This window comes from Pseudopodoces humilis, chromosome 12 (assembly GCF_049639895.1).
Source record: "Pseudopodoces humilis isolate 2021_Gansu_Grassland_sample_001 chromosome 12, ASM4963989v1, whole genome shotgun sequence".
Taxonomy (NCBI): Eukaryota; Metazoa; Chordata; class Aves; order Passeriformes; family Paridae; genus Pseudopodoces; species Pseudopodoces humilis.
The window spans coordinates 15,948,116-15,967,324 of record NC_142211.1 but is presented as its reverse complement, the minus strand read 5'-3'; the positions used below and the strand labels follow the sequence as shown (position 1 = coordinate 15,967,324).

The 19,209-nt window shown below is 47.7% G+C and overlaps 2 protein-coding genes across 2 annotated transcripts in view; one reads left to right on the top strand and one right to left on the bottom strand.

Moving 5' to 3' along the window:
• The first annotated feature begins 729 nt into the window (after positions 1-729).
• Positions 730-3,314, top strand: LOC148183428 (uncharacterized). Its single transcript, XM_088061537.1, is given in 1 exon segment — positions 730-3,314. A coding segment is annotated over 1 exon segment (1,965 nt). The 3' UTR covers positions 2,695-3,314.
• Positions 3,315-11,955: 8,641 nt separating this feature from the next.
• Positions 11,956-19,209, bottom strand: part of LOC148183426 (transitional endoplasmic reticulum ATPase-like) — a 52,772-nt gene continuing 45,518 nt past the window's right edge. Inside the window, exons 14-17 of the mRNA XM_088061410.1 lie at positions 15,971-16,279; positions 14,285-14,440; positions 13,787-13,941; positions 11,956-12,401 (exon numbers count right to left, since the gene is read on the bottom strand). Of these exons, the coding sequence (XP_087917536.1) occupies positions 12,296-12,401; positions 13,787-13,941; positions 14,285-14,440; positions 15,971-16,279 (726 nt within the window). The 3' untranslated portion in view covers positions 11,956-12,295. The remainder of the gene's footprint in view (positions 12,402-13,786; positions 13,942-14,284; positions 14,441-15,970; positions 16,280-19,209) is intronic.

Here is a 19,209-nt window from a genome sequence, read left to right as displayed (position 1 = left end):
TCCCCATTCGTCCACCTAACCCAGACACAGGTTTTGTATTCTTAAAATTCCATCTCAGAGTAAAAGTGAGTGGAAAAGAAGCACCGAGTCTGTTATCAGAGACTGTACTTGCTCCCCCCACATCGGGAGTTTTGACTACAGCACAGACAGATAACAAGACACAGATCGCCTTGGCTTTCCAACTAGCCGGAGCAGAGAGGTCTTCCTGGACTGTTTTCTTTCCCTTTCTTGAAACGAATCGAACCTGCTCTGGACTGGGGACTCGGGGGAGCACCGGGAGCTTGCACCCGTGGACTACCGGGAGCCCAGCCTGGGCAGCGGCATTTTCCAGCGCCAGAGGGACTGATAACAGAGCGAACACCCACAGGAAAGAGACCCTCTGAAGTTTGTCATCTCTTCTGAAGGGCGAGAGGTTTTGTAATTTGATATTGTTCATTTTTGTGCTGGGTAGTGCTGTGCCTGTGAAATAAACAGGTTTTTTCCACTTCTCTCAGAGAAATCTCTTCCCGAACCGGTTGGGGGGTGGGAAGAAAAAGGGCCACGTGGGTTTGCTTCCCGGGGGGGAGCCCCACGGAGGTTTTCTCCCAAAATTTGCCCTAAACCAGGACAAATACATTCATTGGCGCCCAGCGCGTGGCACGAGAGAGTGGAAAAACCCTGTACTGATTGTACTGAAGTGACAATTACTTTGTATTGGGATAAGATAAAGCAGTTCCTAGCCATCCAGCCATGCTGCTTGAATTAATAATGTCTTTTGGGGTGCAGGCCTTCATGTGTTTCTGGTCGCTAGGCTTTTTTGAGGTTTTAATACCTTTATGGTCCCTTGGTTTATTTTCTTATCCACAACTAGCCCCGGTATTGTCCCTAACACATAGCTTTTACAGTAGAGGGGCACGGATTAGAATAGCTATTGGGCTGGGCCTAGTGATTATGATTTCCAAGAAGTTTATTCAGGTGCTGCAGTCTGTTCCAAATATAAAGGATTCATGGGTATGGTTATGCACCCAGTTTGTTAGAGGAGGAGCAGGGAATGAGGCTTTTCAACCTTTCCTCTCCTTCTCCTCTGAATCGGTTACATCACTATTGGCGAGTGTTCAGTTTCCCCTGAATGTTAAAGAGACCATCTTTCTGGCATTTAATCTGGTAAGTTTCCTCTATACAGTCTTCAGCCTCTCTAGAATGAGGGCTGAGATTTCTAGAGGGACTGATGAAACCCCTGAACCAAGCATGGAAAGTCCTGAGTGGGGTGGAGAATGGGAGAATATGGGCCAAATCCTGAAGGAATTTTCTGACCCTGTAGTTTGGGACTTTCCACATGAACAAATTCTGAATCCAGCTGAGGTGGGGAAATATCTGAAAGAGAAGTGTCAGGATAATTCCAAAGAAAAAAAGATCATTGCAGTAAGCTGGGCCCTGGCATATGCGTACCGTACATTACTAGATACTGTAGGGCAGCAAACAGGAGGAAGGGGACAGGGAGGTAAATCAACAGCTACCCCAATTACTCAGGCTGCAGCCAACCTCCCAGTTACAAAGCTGGTAGCTAAACCAGACAGCAAGCCTTAACCAATGGCTGTTGCTACTAGCACAAGAAGTGGAAAGTGCACAGATAAAACCGATCGACCAGTGGATGATGATGATGATGCAGGAGAAGGACCTTCAACGCCTCCTGACACAAAACCAAGAGTCAAAGCAACTGGAACAAGATCAGAAGCTAATATTGAGTCCTTTTCCCTGAAAGATCTTCGTGGTCTGAGGAAGGACTACACTCGACGACCTGATGAATCTATAATTAGTTGGTTAGTCCGTCTGTGGGACGCCGCAGGTGAAGCTACAGTTCTAGATGGCACTGAAGCGAGGCATCTGGGGTCCCTGTCACATGATCCGGTTATCGACCAGGGGATGATGAGGGGGGCTAACCCTCGCAGTCTCTGGGCATGGGTCCTTGAAAGTGTAGCCCAAAGATATCTGTGTGTAGATGATCTCTACATGCAGCAAACGCAGTGGAAAACCATCGAACAAGGGATCCAACGCCTGAGAGAAATGGCAGTGGCAGAGAGTGTTTTTTCAGATGACATACCAACTAAGAATCCAGACTTGGTACCATGTACATCCGTGATGTGGCGAAAATTGGTACGACTTGGGCCACAAGAATATGCATCTGCTTTAGCAATGATGAAACGGGATGAAAGGGAGGAGACCGTGCTGGATATGGCGAAGAAGCTTCGAGCATACGCAGATGTCGTGCATGGCCCCACACATGCAAGAATTGCAGCTGTGGAAACACGTCTGCAGAAATTAGAGGATAAGATAAAGGAGAATCACAAGAAACTTAGAGATGAGATTAAAGAGGACCTTCTCCAAATCTCAGCAGTACAGATCAGAGGTCCTGGCACTCAACGCAGACGTTCCCCCGATCGGGAGAGAAGGTATACCCCACGAGCTGAGCTGTGGTTCTTCCTGCGTGATTGCGGAGAGAACATGAGGAGATGGGATGGGAAATCTACTGCAGCTCTGGCACAACGGGTGCGTGAATTGAAGGAGGAGAAGAGTCACAAAGGAAGTTCCACCAAAAGGGAAGCAGCTCCAGTTGCCCGTAGCCAGACTGCCAGGTATGATGATGATGACATGTCCGATCCCCTTGAAGGAACCACCAAGACATATACCAAAGGAAAGAAGGATAACCAGGCTTAGAGGGGCCCTGCCTCTAGCCAGGTAGAGGCTAGGGAAAATCGTGTTTTTTGGACTGTGTGGATTCGTTGGCCTGGCACATCAGAACCACAAAGATATGAGGCCTTGGTTGACACTGGTGCACAGTGCACCCTAATCCCGTCAAGACATGTAGGGGCAGAAGTTGTTTCTATTGCTGGCGTGACAGGGGGATCACAGGATTTTACCTTGGTGGAAGCAGACGTGAGCCTGACGGGAAATGAGTGGAAGAAACACCCCATTGTGACAGGCCCAGAGGCCCCATGCATTTTGGGCATAGATTACCTCCGAAGTGGGTATTTCAAAGACCCAAAAGGATTCAGGTGGGCATTTGGGATAGCAGCTGTGGAGACAGAGGGTGTCCAGCAACTGAACACCTTGCCTGGACTGTCCGAGAATCCATCTACAGTAGGACTTCTGAAGGTGAAAGAACAACAAGTACCAATTGCCACCTCGACGGTGCACCGTCGACAATATAGAACAACTCGAGATGCTGTGATCCCCATCCACAAGATGATCAGAGAGCTGGAGAGCCAAGGGGTGGTCAGCAAAACCCACTCACCCTTCAACAGCCCCATCTGGCCTGTGCGTAAATCTGAAGGAGAATGGAGATTGACTGTGGACTATCGTGCATTGAATGAAGTGACTCCACCTCTGAGTGCTGCCGTGCCGGACATGCTGGAGCTCCAGTACGAGCTGGAGTCCAAGGCAGCGAAGTGGTATGCCACTATTGACATTGCCAATGCATTTTTCTCCATTCCCCTGGCAGCAGAATGCAGGCCTCAGTTTGCCTTCACCTGGAGGGGAGTGCAGTACACCTGGAACCGACTGCCCCAGGGGTGGAAGCACAGCCCCACCATCTGCCATGGACTGATCCAGGCTGCCCTGGAAAAGGGTGAGGCTCCAGAACATCTACAGTACATAGATGACATCATTGTGTGGGGGAACACAGCAGCAGAAGTGTTTGAGAAAGGAAAGGAAATCATCCAGATCCTCCTGGAAGCTGGTTTTGCCATCAAGAAGAGCAAAGTTAAGGGACCAGCTCGTGAGATCCAGTTCCTGGGGGTAAAGTGGCAAGATGGACGGCGTCAGATTCCTACTGATGTCATCAACAAAATCTCAGCAATGTCTCCACCAACTAATAAGAAGGAAATGCAAGCTTTCTTAGGTGCCATAGGGTTTTGGAGAATGCATATTCCTGAATACAGTCAGATTGTGAGCCCTCTTTACCTGGTCACTCGGAAGAAGAATAATTTCCATTGGGGCCCTGAGCAGCAGCAAGCCTTTGCTCAGATCAAACAGGAGATCGCCCATGCAGTAGCCCTTGGCCCAGTCAGAACAGGACCAGATGTGAAGAACGTGCTCTACTCTGCAGCCGGGAACAATGGCTTGTCCTGGAGCCTCTGGCAGAAAGTGCCTGGGGAGACTCGAGGCTGACCATTAGGATTTTGGAGTAGAAGCTACAGAGGGTCCGAAGCCCACTACACCCCAACAGAAAAAGAAATTTTAGCAGCCTATGAAGGAGTCTAAGCTGCCTCTGAAGTGATTGGCACTGAAGCACAACTCCTCCTAGCACCCCTACTGCCAGTGCTAGGATGGATGTTCAAGGGAAAGGTTCCTTCCACCCATCATGCAACCAGTGCCACATGGAGCAAGTGGATTGCCCTCATCACGCAGCGCGCCCGTATTGGTAAACTGAATCGCCCTGGGATTTTGGAGATAATTACAAACTGGCCTGAAGGTGAAAATTTTGGTCTCACAGATGAAGAACAAGAGGAAGTGACAAGGGCTGAAGAAGCTCCACCATATAACCAGCTGCCCGCAGAAGAAACACGCTACGCTCTTTTCACTGATGGTTCCTGTCGCATTGTAGGGATGAACCGGAAGTGGAAAGCAGCCGTATGGAGCCCCACACAACAGGTCGCAGAGGCCACTGAAGGAGAAGGTGGATCAAGTCAACTTGCTGAACTCAAAGCTGTTCAGCTGGCCCTGGACATTGCTGAAAGAGAGAGGTGGCCAAAGCTCTACCTCTACACGGATTCATGGATGGTGGCCAATGCTCTGTGGGGATGGTTGGAGAGGTGGAAAGAGGCTAATTGGCAGCGTAGAGGAAAACCAATTTGGGCTGCTAAAGAGTGGAAAGATATTGCTACCAGGGTAGGGAGACTACCAGTGAAAGTCCGCCATGTAGATGCCCATGTCCCCAAGAGTAGAGCTAATGAGGAACACCAAAATAATAAGCAGGTAGATCAGGCTGCAAAGATACAAGTGTCAAAAATAGATTTGGATTGGGAACATAAGGGAGAGTTGTTCCTAGCCCGATGGGCTCATGATGCCTCAGGTCATCAGGGTAGAGATGCCACCTATAAGTGGGCACGAGACCGAGGGGTGGATTTAACCATGGACAGCATTTCTCAGGTTATCCATGACTGTGAGACATGTGCTGTGATCAAACAGGCCAAGCGGTTGAAGCCCCTCTGGTACGGTGGGCGGTGGTCCAGATACAAGTATGGGGAGGCCTGGCAGATCGACTACATCACACTGCCTCAAACCCGCCAAGGCAAACACTACGTGCTCACAATGGTAGAAGCCACCACAGGATGGTTGGAAACCTACCCTGTGCCTCATGCCACTGCCCGGAACACCATCCTGGGACTTGAAAAGCAGGTCCTTTGGAGGCATGGCACCCCTGAAAGGATTGAGTCAGACAATGGGACTCATTTCAAGAACAGTCTTATAAACAGCTGGGCTAGGGAACATGGCATTGAGTGGGTGTACCATATCCCCTACCATGCACCAGCAGCCGGGAAAGTGGAGAGGTACAATGGACTGTTAAAAACTACCTTAAAGGCACTGGGTGGAGGATCTTTTAAAAACTGGGAGCAACATCTAGCAAAGGCCACCTGGTTAGTCAACACCAGAGGTTCCACCAACCGAGCAGGTCCTGCCCAGTCTGAGTCTTTACATGTAGTAGACGGAGACAAAGTCCCAGTGGTACATGTCAGAGGTCTGCTAGGGAAGACAGTTTGGGTCAATTCTACCTCGAGCACAGACAAACCCATTCGTGGGGTTGTCTTTGCTCAAGGACCAGGTTGTACATGGTGGATAATGCAGAGAGATGGAACAACATGATGTGTACCTCAGGGAGACCTGATAATTGGGTAAAAGGTTACTGCCATTGTCTGTACATTAAACCACGCAGACATGAAATAGAAGGAAATGTGTAAGTGTTGAAGGTATGAGCAAGTGAAAGATGGTGTTTTGAGTGAGTAAAATGAGAGAGTGGGGAATCCTGCAGCTCTCCAGTGTGGGGGTCTGGATTCAGTAGCTTAGTGTGGGGTGTGACAGGGGCATGATGGATATATTGCTTGTATTTTTTGGGTGGAATGGAGGGGAAGTTTCTATGTATGTAAATGTGTGCAGAGTTGGAATGTTAGTTTTGGCAGTAAGTCGATGATATGGGGATAAGGGGTGGAATGTCCTGGGTTGATTATGATGTTAAATTGTATCCCCATTCGTCCACCTAACCCAGACACAGGTTTTGTATTCTTAAAATTCCATCTCAGAGTAAAAGTGAGTGGAAAAGAAGCACCGAGTCTGTTATCAGAGACTGTACTTGCTCCCCCCGCATCGGGAGTTTTGACTACAGCACAGACAGACAACAAGACACAGATCGCCTTGGCTTTCCAACTAGCCGGAGCAGAGAGGTCTTCCTGGACTGTTTTCTTTCCCTTTTTTGAAACGAATCGAACCTGCTCTGGACTGGGGACTCGGGGGAGCACCGGGAGCTTGCACCCGTGGACTACCGGGAGCCCAGCCTGGGCAGCGGCATTTTCCAGCGCCAGAGGGACTGATAACAGAGCGAACACCCACAGGAAAGAGACCCTCTGAAGTTTGTCATCTCTTCTGAAGGGCGAGAGGTTTTGTAATTTGATATTGTTCATTTTTGTGCTGGGTAGTGCTGTGCCTGTGAAATAAACAGGTTTTTTCCACTTCTCTCAGAGAAATCTCTTCCCGAACCGGTTGGGGGGTGGGAAGAAAAAGGGCCACGTGGGTTTGCTTCCCGGGGGGGAGCCCCACTGGAGGTTTTCTCCCAAAATTTGCCCTAAACCAGGACACCTTTGTTTTAAGATTTAGAAGGATCTGAAGGACAACTTGAACATCAAAGCCCTCAGTCACCAATCAGCTGCCAGCTGACATCACGGGAGCAGTGAACATTCCAGGACTGAATCATGCTGGAGAAATTCTGTAGAAGACCTAAGAAGTGTAGAGACTCCATTTAACTGTATATAAAGCAAATTGTAGTTGTGTGTTTACCCTTTCAGCAAATTGCTTTCACGCTTAGACTACGTATATACCAGAGCACGTGTGTTAAAGGTAGTTAGATAATAGTTTAAGATAAAGAGTTTAGCCTGTGTAGTAATTGTTATGTTAGTATAAAGTATAAGTATTCCCCCTTCAAGAGGTAGTGTAAGCATCTTTGAAAGTTCATTTAACGTTAAAGTTTTAGCTGTGAGTTTGCAAATATGATGTCATTTACATGGAACAAACTGCTTATGGTAATTGTGTTGTGTATAGTCCTGACCAACTGTCTGCTAACTAACATCCAAAAGTGGCAGAACATATGGGTCACTCTGGCACATTGAACTGGCCAAAGGTCAATGTGTTTAAGCCTAGCCACACCTGGAGATCCTTTCCACACCTGTCTCATAGGAGTCCCTGAATGGGATCCTCCAGCATTTAAAGGTTTAATTAGTAATGAGATTCGACTGAATCGATTGGCAATGTTGCAAGAGTGCAATTGCACTGTTGGCTTCACATTAAGACAACTTGAAGCCTGTTGGCAAGCAAAAATTACCAAAGTTCTCAATGTTACAACCCTCAGAAGAATCAGATTTGTTAAGTTCCACCAATACCTCAGGTGGATGGATAATGTTTGAACCCCCAACAAAAGCCATTCTAACAAAGTAATGCAGCACTAAGATGCAGTCAACCCTATAGCTGATCTCGTTACTACCATTGAAAGTAAAGCCTTTATTTGTGGTGCAATCTCACAGGACAATTACCAAAGCGATTACCTAGTTCCATATTCCTCATCTGTGGAGATAGAGCATGGAATTAGATTCCTGCTAGTCCACATAGAAGACCCTGTTATCTTGGGAAACTCACTTTGTTCCACCCAAGCTTACATCAATTGTTGAATATAGCTAGCAAAATGAAGAACATCAAACAGTCAAAGCAAAGCCTGAATGAATTAAGGCCTAGCAACTCTAAAAAGGCTCGCTTGCTAGACTAAGGAAGGACTGAACTTAACATCCACAATGTTAAGTGAGCTTTCAGCCGATGTGAGTAGTGTATGTCATGCAATCTTATGAAATCGAGCTGCAATTGACTTTTTGCTCTTAGCACAAGGACACAGTTGTGAGGAATTTGAAGGCATGTGCTGCTTGAATCTTACTGATCATTCAGCTTCCATCCATAAGCAACTACAACAGCTACAGGATGGGTTACATGCCCTGAAAGAAGATAGTGACCCCATTGGAAGTTGGTTCGCCAGCTGGGGCATCACTGGATGGTTGAGGTCTCTTGTGCTAGAAGGGGGACGGACTTTACTTATAATGTTAATTGGGATGACAGTCTAAGTTGTATGTTATCTTATCCAAAGCCTGGTTTGTGCAAAAAGAGAAAGGGGGAATTGTTGATATATTTTATATATTAGTAAAGGCCTGTATGCACAAACCAGCCTTTGAAATAAGTCGTGATATTAAAGGCTAAAATCCTTGAAACTTGCCTGCAGAAGAGAGAGTAAAGCAAAACAATATCCTTGTGTGTAGGAGAAAAAATGTAAACTGTGTGTGTTAGCCAATAGTAGCTTGCTCTGCCCGCAGACCCTGTAAAACCCTATAAAAGGTGTGCTAAAGATAGAAATAAACGGCGTTCACAATTACTTCTGTGAATACTGGTGAATAGCTGGCGGTCTCTCAATATCAGGGAATGTAAATCTCGATGGCACCAAGAGGATTGATCTACTGGGAAGGGGGCAAGAGAAAACTAAACAGAAGAACACCAAAGATCCTAAGAAGAATGTATGAATATGTATGAGAATTTATGGATATGTAGTAAGATTCTGTTTTTAAGAGACAATCCTTTGTTAGTAAGGTGTGCTCTCTTGGCTGAATGCAGAGACACCCGGCCGTATTTGTATACTTTATTTTTTTCTCCTAATTGTTTTTTTTATTAAACTTTTAAATTCTATAAAAATTATGTGAACCTCGTTTTTTACACCAGTTATTGGACAGGTCTTCAGCAGAGAAAAAATTCCCATCAGCCTCTCTCTCAAAGCCTTCAATTCCATGTTTTTTTACTCTTTTTTCTTAAATGCCAAACCATCATACTGACACAGGCAGCAGGAGTGGGGGCCAACTGAGGAGACTCTATGAATGGTGGGGTGGTGGATCTGGGACAGTGAAGGGGGCTCTTTGCTGGCAGAGACTGCCTGAGAGGGCTGGAGAGATGCTGGTTCTCACCTCTTGAAAAAGAAAAGGTGGTCCTGGGCCTGGGTAAGAGGCAGCAGCACATGTATCCGGGGACATTCCCCACTGATACCAGGAAAAATGTATGCTCATAAGGCACCAAGCAAGAGCAGCCATAAGGACAGATTGTTTGAACAAAATCCCATGGGCATTGTGCTTGGGCAGGGCCTGGGCAGAGGTTGCCAAACCCCAAATGGGGGACATGGCTCACTGCCCTCTGCTGGCGGGAGCGCTCTGCTAAGCCTGGAGACTTGGGGTGCTGCAGGGCCCCAGTCTCTTGGGTCAGGGACCAACCTCTAATGTCAATGCCTTGGCTGGGGCAGGGGGATACAATCCTCCATTCTGCATACACCATGGCTGGGCTACACATGACCCTCTGTGGAGCCTGGCTGTAAGGCTGGGGGCAGGGGATGGACATGGAACACACAAGGACATGGGGATGTATCTCTGGGGCCACATGGGGAACCCCAGGGAGCACAAGAAGATGCCGACCACTGCAGTGAAGAAAGGGCCTCCCTCAGCTGCTCACCTCACTAATCTTGCTCCATTCAGGACAAGCTCCAGCTGCCAGCACCTTTGGGGCTGCCCAGTCTCCCCAGCAAGATCCTGGGCAGGGGAAGAGTATGCTGTGGGAAGGCTCTTGCCCATGCAGCTCCCAGGGGTCTCTGCTGCAGGGGTGGCCCCAGGAAAAGAGCACAGATTGGGGTCAAATACAGTCCTTGGGGCTGCTGGTGGTAGAGATGCATGGGGGTGAGGGAGACCCTAGCCAAGCTCCCTGATAGATGCAGTTGTTGATTTGGGGGACACCCTCAGCCCCCAAGCAGTTTTGCACAGATCCAGTGCAGGGCGGATGCTCTCAGTGCCACTGCAAGTGCTGTCCCCACAAGGAACCATGGAACCATGTCCCAGAGGTGGCAGGGAAAAAAAGATTAGGATTTCCAGCCCTTGTGATGGATTTAATTAGCATTTGCAATTATGAGAGGTAGCAGGAAAGGCTTTGGGGAGCTGGGACACATACACTGTACTCTCCTATACACTGCTTGTTCCAGCCTCCATAGCAGAGATGCCAGGGTAGATTTGCTGGGGGCTTGCTAAATGGTCACATCCCCAAACTAGCAGGAAGAAATTCACCCAAGACTAGAGCTGAGAAAGGCTTTTGGATGAATCCTAGAGAGCTCCCAGGAGGGATGGAGAACCTTCCCAGGTGGCTGGTTCCTTCCCTGGCTGGAGCTGCCTCTCTTGGGATTGCACTGATGAACAGGTAAGACACAATGAAAGCAAAGCCAGTACCTGCATCCACCCTGCTTGGAGGAACACAGAGTAGCAGAGAAAAGCAAACGCAGGGAAGCAGCCCTGGAGTAAAGGTTTTCAGGTGCCAGTTATCCCCAGAAAGGGAAGTGCCAGCCTGAGAGGGACAGGCCATCCTCAACCCTGCTGCCATAGATGATGGCCAGCATTTTCTCTGCAAAGCAGAACAGAGGTGGCATAAGGACAGGACAGTAGTGCTGGCAAGGCAGACAGTTCTTAAGCAGGACAGAGGACCTGAGAAGGGGCTACCCCCACTTCCCAGAAGCTTACATGTTCTACCACAGCAGGTTGTGTTTTTCCCCATTGCTATGCACTAGTCCCCCTCTCATGGATAGTCCCATCCTTCTACCATTTTGAGACAAGACTCTTGCATGTCTCCCCTCTCCCCTTAAATCTAGCCAGGTTGATGAAGTCCTCCTAGGTCTGCCAAGCTTTGGGGCTGAAACTCATTGCTCAGGCCCCACGTAACTCCTGCCACAGGGGAGGTTGCCCTCTTCAGTGTGGCTCAGCCCCAAAAGCCTAGGGCACCCTTCTGCCACACAATCAACATTTAAACTTTGCAGAAACCCTCAGTTCCTGCACCCTCTCCAAGTCAATAGCACATGACCGTTCTGTGTATCTTATGGCCATTGTCTCAAACAGGCTCTCCCCTTCAGTTCACAGCTGGGTCATATCCAGCATGCCACACTGCTCCTGTGTGCATGATGAGACCAGACCCAGGGCTCCTCTCATATTAAACACTGAAGTACAGCAGTACAGTTCAGAGAAGGGAAAATAAACCAAGGAGCGAGGCAGCAACCTGTAACCAGAAAGAAAGGATAAGAACTATGATCAGAACCAAACTACAGAGTATGAGGCAAAAAAAGGGGCAGGCTGGCAGCAGAGAGCCATGCCTGTCATTAGAACCCCAAAAGTATGCATGAAATATTGCAGGGGAAAGGGAAAAATCTCTCCACAAAGCCTGATGAACAGTGTTGCAGCATCCCCTTTTCTAATAGTAGGATCATGCTGCACCACAAACTTCAGAGACAGCTCAAGAGCCCCCTTGTACCAACCTCCAGACAGGTTAGATAGAACCAGGATTACTGAAATCTTAAGCTGCAGAGGAGCCAAAGCAGCAGGAGACCGGACAGTTTAGGGCCAGCATCAGTGAAGCAAGAGATACCTGCTACCAGGCTCTCTTAGTTGGTGCTTCCTGCCAAATTGAAGCAGGGAAAAGACAGACTGCCAAACCAATTTCTTTTGTTAACTTGGGCTAAGAAATAAAAATGAAAAACAACCTTGAACACACCAGGAAAGCATGCATACAGATAGGCTCCACCAGACTGAGGAGTGCTCAGATAGCACATGAGACATGGAGTTTACAGGGACAGCACAAACTACACTGTACCAGGCACACACAAAGGAGTGTTGTGGGATTTTTATTATTTTTTATCATTTTTGTGTGATTTTTTTTATACAGGCTAGCATTGTATTCTTTACTAAAGCTGCTGATTCTGCCACATAAACTAGAACAGAAATTTCTCATAAATTAAGTCAGTTCCCCTCCTTGTTAGTTCACTGTCTGCCTCCCAACTGAACACCACTCTGGATTTGTGTTTGCAGAAAATATTCCCTGTACAAAATGTGGTGTGCAGCTACACTGTTCTGACTGAAGAATGAAGAAGCTAAGAGTCCACTGAACATTGGATTTTTTTTTGCTGTACAATGTGGCCTGATGTGGAGCTGGTCCACCAAGCTGAGAGTTAACCGTAGAGATCGTCGTCATTGTCTTCGCTGTACACGTTGCCCCCGCTGCCACCTCCTGTGCCTTGGCTTGGACCGGCACCACCCTGGTTGCCTGATGGGAATCTGCATGCAGCAGCGCAGGACAGAAGAGAAGAGATGCTGTTCAAAAGCCTCCTTGCAGCTCAGCACCATCCCCTCCCTCCATTCCAAACCCCAGTGACAAGTAGGACAGGCAGGAGGAATGGGATTAAACCTTACAGCAGATCATGCAAAAGGCTTATATGATTTCTGGCTATCACTTGTCCTGGCTAACCCAAAATGTTATTGTATTCCATATCTATCTATGCCCAAAGATTGTTACTGTCTTTTTAAGATGCTGTGGCCAGAAATGGAACTGTGGGGCTGGGGGATGCCTGGGCTTTTTGAGGTCAAGGCATGAAGGCAGAGCTCTCTCTTGCCTCTACTAGCAACAGTAGCAACACGAGAAGCTGCATTTTGCAATAAAAAACTGTTTCAGAGTGAATTTTGCCAGTCAGGGTTGGGGCACCGTTCTTTGGTGCTCAGAAGTCCATTTTTTTTCTCCCCCATCAATCAGAACAGGAACCTGAGACAGCAGCACCAACACCAGCAGTTTGGAGGCTGCAGTGCCAACACTGGCTGGATCCAGCCAGCTGAGGAAGAGGCAGAGAGAGAGGAAGCCTGCTGAGCCACCATGAGAGCCTATGTCAGCTCCCCAGCAGCATCGACTCTTTTTGGACAGAAATAGCTTTCCCAGATTTTGTTTTCCCCTGCTCTGGTTGTTCATTTGGGGAGGGGAAGGGGGGGGGGAGCGGAGAGAGCTTTGGAACTGTGGAGACTTGTTTGCCACGTTGATTCCTTTGTTCTCTCTCTCAAATGCATGGTCCAGAAAGAGGACTGCCATTTTGTCATTGTTCCATGAGACAATTAGGGGAACCTCTTCTGCATTTATGGGTGGAGATTAAACCATTTTGCCTTTGTTTCCCCACACATGGTTGTCTGCAGAGGGCGCCATCTTCAGGGGGTTTACTCTGCCATTTTGAGTTTCTTCCTGAGGACTCTGAGATTTAGCAACTTTGTAACTAGCGATTATCACTGTTTTTTTTTGCCTGTTGCTGTTTTAGTTTTTTAGTAAACTTTTATTTTTTCACTTTATATATACTTGTGTTTGTCTCTTCTTATTGGTAGAAAGGGATTATTTAGAGCTATAAGGGGAGGTAACTCATTTTAGATTGTCCCCCTTAAATTGTCTTAAACCAAGACACTTGTGTTAAAGGAAAAAGGGTTACTGGACTTCAGGAGTACTAACAAAGCAGCTACAACCAACCTACAGAACAGCCTATACCTGCCACACACTCAGCTTGCTGCTGTACATGCTGGGGAAAATGGGAAAATGTAGTGGAAGAGGGAATTTGTTACTCAGAATCCAGCAGAAAGCTGCCTCAGTGTTCTGTTCTGGGGCTGAGCCACACTGCCCTTCTTATGTTTACCTGAAGCTGCCAAAGCCACGGCTCTGCTGTAGGGTCTGTGCAAACATCTCGTATTTCCTGATGTCGTTGTCACTGACAGAGCGGCGAGCAAAGCGCATGGCCTCCTCAAAGTGATCCCTGCGTATCTCAGGAACCGGGTCGTCCTCCTCCACCTCCTGCAGCAGGACACAAAGACCAGGTGAGCTGCATGCCCAAGCTGTGTCCCAACAGCCACCCACAACCTCCCACTAGATCAGGAGGCTCCAACACCCACCAAAGCTGGAGCTGGAGAGAGACACTGTGGCAGACTAAGTCAGGACTGAAGCAGAGGCTGGCTGCCTGAGCAATGCTGACAGTGAGGTACCTCAGGAGGGCTTCATGCTCCCATTCCATGCTCTCTGCTGAGACCCCACTCATCCCCAACCAAGGATTATGAAGAGGAATGAATCCTGCCTCACCCACAGGCAGAGGTGGGCTGCCTGTGTCATAAGTGGGGAAAGCTCGGAGTATCCCACTCACCATGGCAGAAGGGTTGGTCTGCCTCTCACGTTCTCGCCTGATCTCACTCTCGATGGATTCACGGATGGCCAGTTTGCAGGCACGCTGGCAAATTTCTGTCAGGTCAGCCCCCGAAAAGCCATTGGTCATCTTAGCTAGGAAATCCAGGTCAACGTCCTAGTGGAAAAAAACCCCAAACAAAACAACAAAAACAACAACAGCAAAACAAACAAAAAACATCCCCCAAGAGAGACCTGTCCTTTATACCTTACATCCTCAGGTGACAAACAAGTGTCTTTAGATCTCATGGTATAAAGGTGCTGCCTCAACTTCGGGCAATTTTGAAAAGATGAACTGTTAAGGTTCTTGGTTTTGGTAAAAGTTAACCACACATAAAGGCAGGCCATACTCCCCACACACCCAGCAAGACCCTGGGAAGCAGCTCATGGAATCACAGAATGGTTTGGGTTGGAAGTGACCTCAAAGATCATCTAGTTCCAACCATCCTGCCATGGGTGGGGACACCTTCCACTAGACCAGGCTGCTCAGAGCCCTATCCAGTCTGGCCTTGAACACTTCCAGGGATGGGGCATCCACAACTTCTCTGGGCAACCTGTGCCAGGGCCTCACCACCCTCACAATAAAAAATTTCTTCCCAGTATCCCATCTAACTCTGCCCTCTTTCAGTTTGAAGCCATTCACCCATGTCCCATCACTACACACCCTGACAAAGAATTCCTCCCCATCTTTCCTGTAAGCCCGCTTTAGGTATTGGAAGGCTGCAATGAAGTCACCCCAGATCCTTCTCTTCTCCAGGCTAAACAGCCTTGGGTCTCTCAGTCTGTCTTCATAGCAGAGGAGCTCCAGTCCCCTGATTATTTTCATGGCCTCCTCTGGACTCGCTCCAACAGGTCCATGTCCTTCCTATGCTGGGGGCCCCAGAGCTAGACACAGTACTCCAGGTGGGGGGGTATCATGAGAGTGGAGTAAAGGGGAAAAATGACTCTGCATTGTTTACCCTCAAGAAGAGGCAGGTTGTCTTGTGGATTTAGGATATGATTTACTCTGGTCTCAGCATGAGGAGTCTAATGAAACACCGTCAGACTAGAAATAGGAATGACACAGGCAGACCAAGACAACCAACCTGCTTCTTCCCTTCAACTGAGGGAGTAGTACTGCAACCTCCTCTGAAGCTTTCCTTCCCAACAGCACCTTAAAAGGTAAGCTTGACATAAAATAGCTTGAGCTCTCACTTGACATCTGCTTTTCTCTGATTAATTATCAGCATTATTGCCTGCTCCCTATGCAAGGAACTCTTGCAACAATTCAGTTCAGCAACAATTACCTTCAGTAGTTCCTTTTCAGTTTCCATTTCCCACCTGTTTTCTACATTTACTTTTCTTTCAGAGTACAAGAATCTTTTCTATCTTGCCATAACAGGCTTTCCTGTTCCCGCACCATGGGCAGAACTCCACCATGTGACAAAGACCTGCTGTGCTTACACACCAACACCTACCTTCATTTATATCTACTCCCAGAGCTCAAGCTTCCCCCTACTTCTTCACTTCCATCCTTAGGGGACTGAAGGTATCCCAGCTCTGGATTGCATGGAGCAGTCACCAGCCCTCTGCTCTATCCCCAGCTTGTGAGGAGCATATGCAGCTTACAGCAAACCAAAGCCAGACAAAGTCAAAACAGAGATCCTACCTTGGCAACTGGTGATTTCCTCAGATTTGCCTTAAGAATTGCAACCCGGGACTTCTCATCAGGCAGGGGGATGTAGATGAGCTGATCCAGGCGGCCGGGGCGCAGGATGGCTGGGTCAATGATGTCTGGCCTGTTGGTGGCACCAATGATGAAGACATTTTTCTTGGTGGACATGCCATCCATCTCAGTCAGAATCTGGTTGATGACACGATCTGCAGCACCACCGCCATCACCGATATTCCCACCTCGGGCCTTGGCAATGGAGTCCAGCTCATCAAAGAAGAGCACACACGGGGCTGCTTGGCGAGCCTGCAAGAAGCAAATGGGAACAATTATTCCATGTTAATACCACTAGGCAAGGAGCATGCTGACTTCACACTAAGCCTACCCTACATTTAAAGCAGCTTAGAGGAGTACATCAGAGCTCTGCTGCCACAAGGACAGCTTAGAGGAGTTGCTATGGAACAGTCTCCTGCCACACAAACACTCAAATTCTCCTGAACAACAAGCTGCATTTCCCCAAAGCTAAGAGCACTGTGAACAAGGCAGAAGGGTGGTAACTCCAATGACTAGACAAAAAGCTGGAGCCAATTTGCCTGGACCAGATCTCTCTCCAGGTTCTGGGGACATCAATTGGTTATTTAGTGTCTTGGGGTGACTTTATGATACTGTATCTCCTATTATCTGCTTTATGCCCAGGAATGGGTCCTGTAACTTTCAGCTGGGTCTGAGAGAAGGGGGGAATCTGGGGGAATTTTTTTGGCAGTGATTCACAAATTTTAAAAGAATTAAGAATTTTAGAAAAGTTAAAAATCTTAGCTAGAGATAGACTTTGCTGAAATTAGTTAATGATTAGGTTAGAAGCAGGATTTGAGATAATGAATCCTGGATTTAGGTAACAAATTACTTGCCATTGTATGTTTGTTTAGTTGTGCTTAAAATGAGAAAAAGAGAAACTGATAAATAGGCTTAGGAAGAACACAGACCTTACATCTAGAAACCCATTTAAAAGTCACGAAAGGAGGAAATTTGAGTTCTACCAAGTGTCATTTGTAATGTCAACCATTGTAAAGGTAGAAAGGTCAGAGTGAGGAAGAGTGGTTTTCCTTCATCTTTTGATGACCACTCATCAAAACGACTACCCCCTTAATTTAGGGAATCAACCACGCAGGCATAATGACTTTTTAAACTCATTACCACCTATTTTAATACGAAGCGGGGAATGGGAGGGGTTAGCATTATGAATAGGTATTAGTATTTTGGATATTCAATACTTTTGTAAATAAATAGACACTGGAATCTTTTGTCAACTTGCAGTACATATTATGGGGGCTACCCCCGCACTAGCCTGGTGCTGAATAAACATACATTCTCTAACTTTAAACTGTTAGAGGGTCTTTTTGTCCATCAACAGATTGATATTGATACTAGATCAATATTGATATTTTGGTAAATCAGCGGTCTGTATTCAAACACACATCCTCTGCTGTATTCTCTCAGGTGTGCTGTGCAGCACGAAGAGGAAATATATCTTTGCTTTTAGCTAGCTTCTTTTTTGTTATCTAAGGTAAGAAGCTTTCCCGGGATTGCATACAGCTTCTCCATTGACTTCTGTGGCTTCTTCTGAAACTGTTCAGCTTTGCTCTGGTCCGAGAACAGACCATCGCCGGGAGCCAGCAGGGAGGCTCTGGGATGTCACATTCCAGCTCCAGACCTCGGGAGGAGCCGAGCCACACCTACAGAAAGAACTCTGAATCCACCAGCTTTCTCCACAGCGAGAAGGTTTTAATATTTAACATTATTTTTTCCTGTGTCTGCATGCACTCTGTGTGTGTTAAATAAACAGCTTTTTTCATTTTCATCCAAGAAATTCCTTTCGTATCAGTGGTGGGGGAGAGTGGTGGTTTGAAATAGCTTGGTTTTAGTTAAGAGAAAAAAACATCAGGAACGGAAGTAATTCTCTCTGTAAAGAACATTACAACTTCCTCTGTGCCTGGCAAAACCAATTGCTGGCTGGCTTTTAGAACTGATACACCAATTAGCCAATTAGAGAAGCTAGAACTGTCTCTATGAATACTATATTTAAGAAAGGAGAAACCACGAAAAGTTCTCTCTTATTTCCTGCTTTCTGCAAAAGAGTGGAGGCCCCCCCCCTTCCCGGTAAGGCCGGGCCGAGCCCATGTGGTCCGGCTGCCGGCGGGAGGAGGGGAAGCCCGCGCCGCGGCGCGGCTGCTGAAATCTTGCCTCTTCGGAGCTCCGCCCACAGTCGTCGGGCAGGGCTGGCTCCGCGTCGGGCCGGGCCCCGTTCCAGCCGCAAGCTGCCGAGCCATCCTGCCGGGGGCTGTCCCGGCGCCACGGGGCACCGTGCGGCTGAGACCAGTGAGCAGCTCTGCAGTCTGCGCAGGAAGTGGCCCCGCGGCTGGAACTAAGAGCGGCCGAGGCCAGAAAACAGTCATGCGGCCGGAGTGGCTGCCGCCATCCTAGCCAAGCCAGCGAGAGACTTTGCGTGCCTGTCTACTTCTAATCTGCCGCACTGCAGACAAAAGGACAGAAAACAGTGGCCGGCACGGCTTGTGCGGTGCCGGGGAAGATCACATGACGAGCAGCAAGAGGCAGAACACGCAATTCCCCGATGCAGGGCCCGAACGAGATTAACCCCATCAGTGCTGTAAAATTCCACTTGAGAACAGATAAAACCTACAGACGCCAATCTTCTCCCGAGTCAGAGAAAAGGAAATGTGAAGGCACGTGAAGAAAACAACAGGGCGACACCAAGGTCAGTGAAGAAGGAGGGGCTGAAGCCCAGAAGAAAAGAGAGGAGATGCTTCGGTTTCGGAGCTGAAAACCTTTTGCAAGCCGAGGTGAGAATATAATACACCAGATTATTTCCCTGTAATTCATAAAGCACAGGGGGGGATGCAGCGTTCATCCGCAGCTCAGAAGAGAAATAGAAAATATAGATGTTGAAAGAAGCTGTGATCTGACTTGAACAGAGAGAGAACCTTTGCTTTCACAAACAGAAAAGAACTTTTACTTTCAGAGACAGAACTTCTGCTTCTATAGTAGAACGGCTCATCCTTAAAATTATACCCCAGTAGCCAAAATGACCCTCGACAGCAGTTGTGGGAAAAACTGTAAGTCGATGGGAAGGATTTTCATGAAGCCAACAAGTTTTTACCGGGCGGACTGTTTAACCGTGCACTTAAAACCACGAGGAAACTGTTTCTTGTGGCATGACA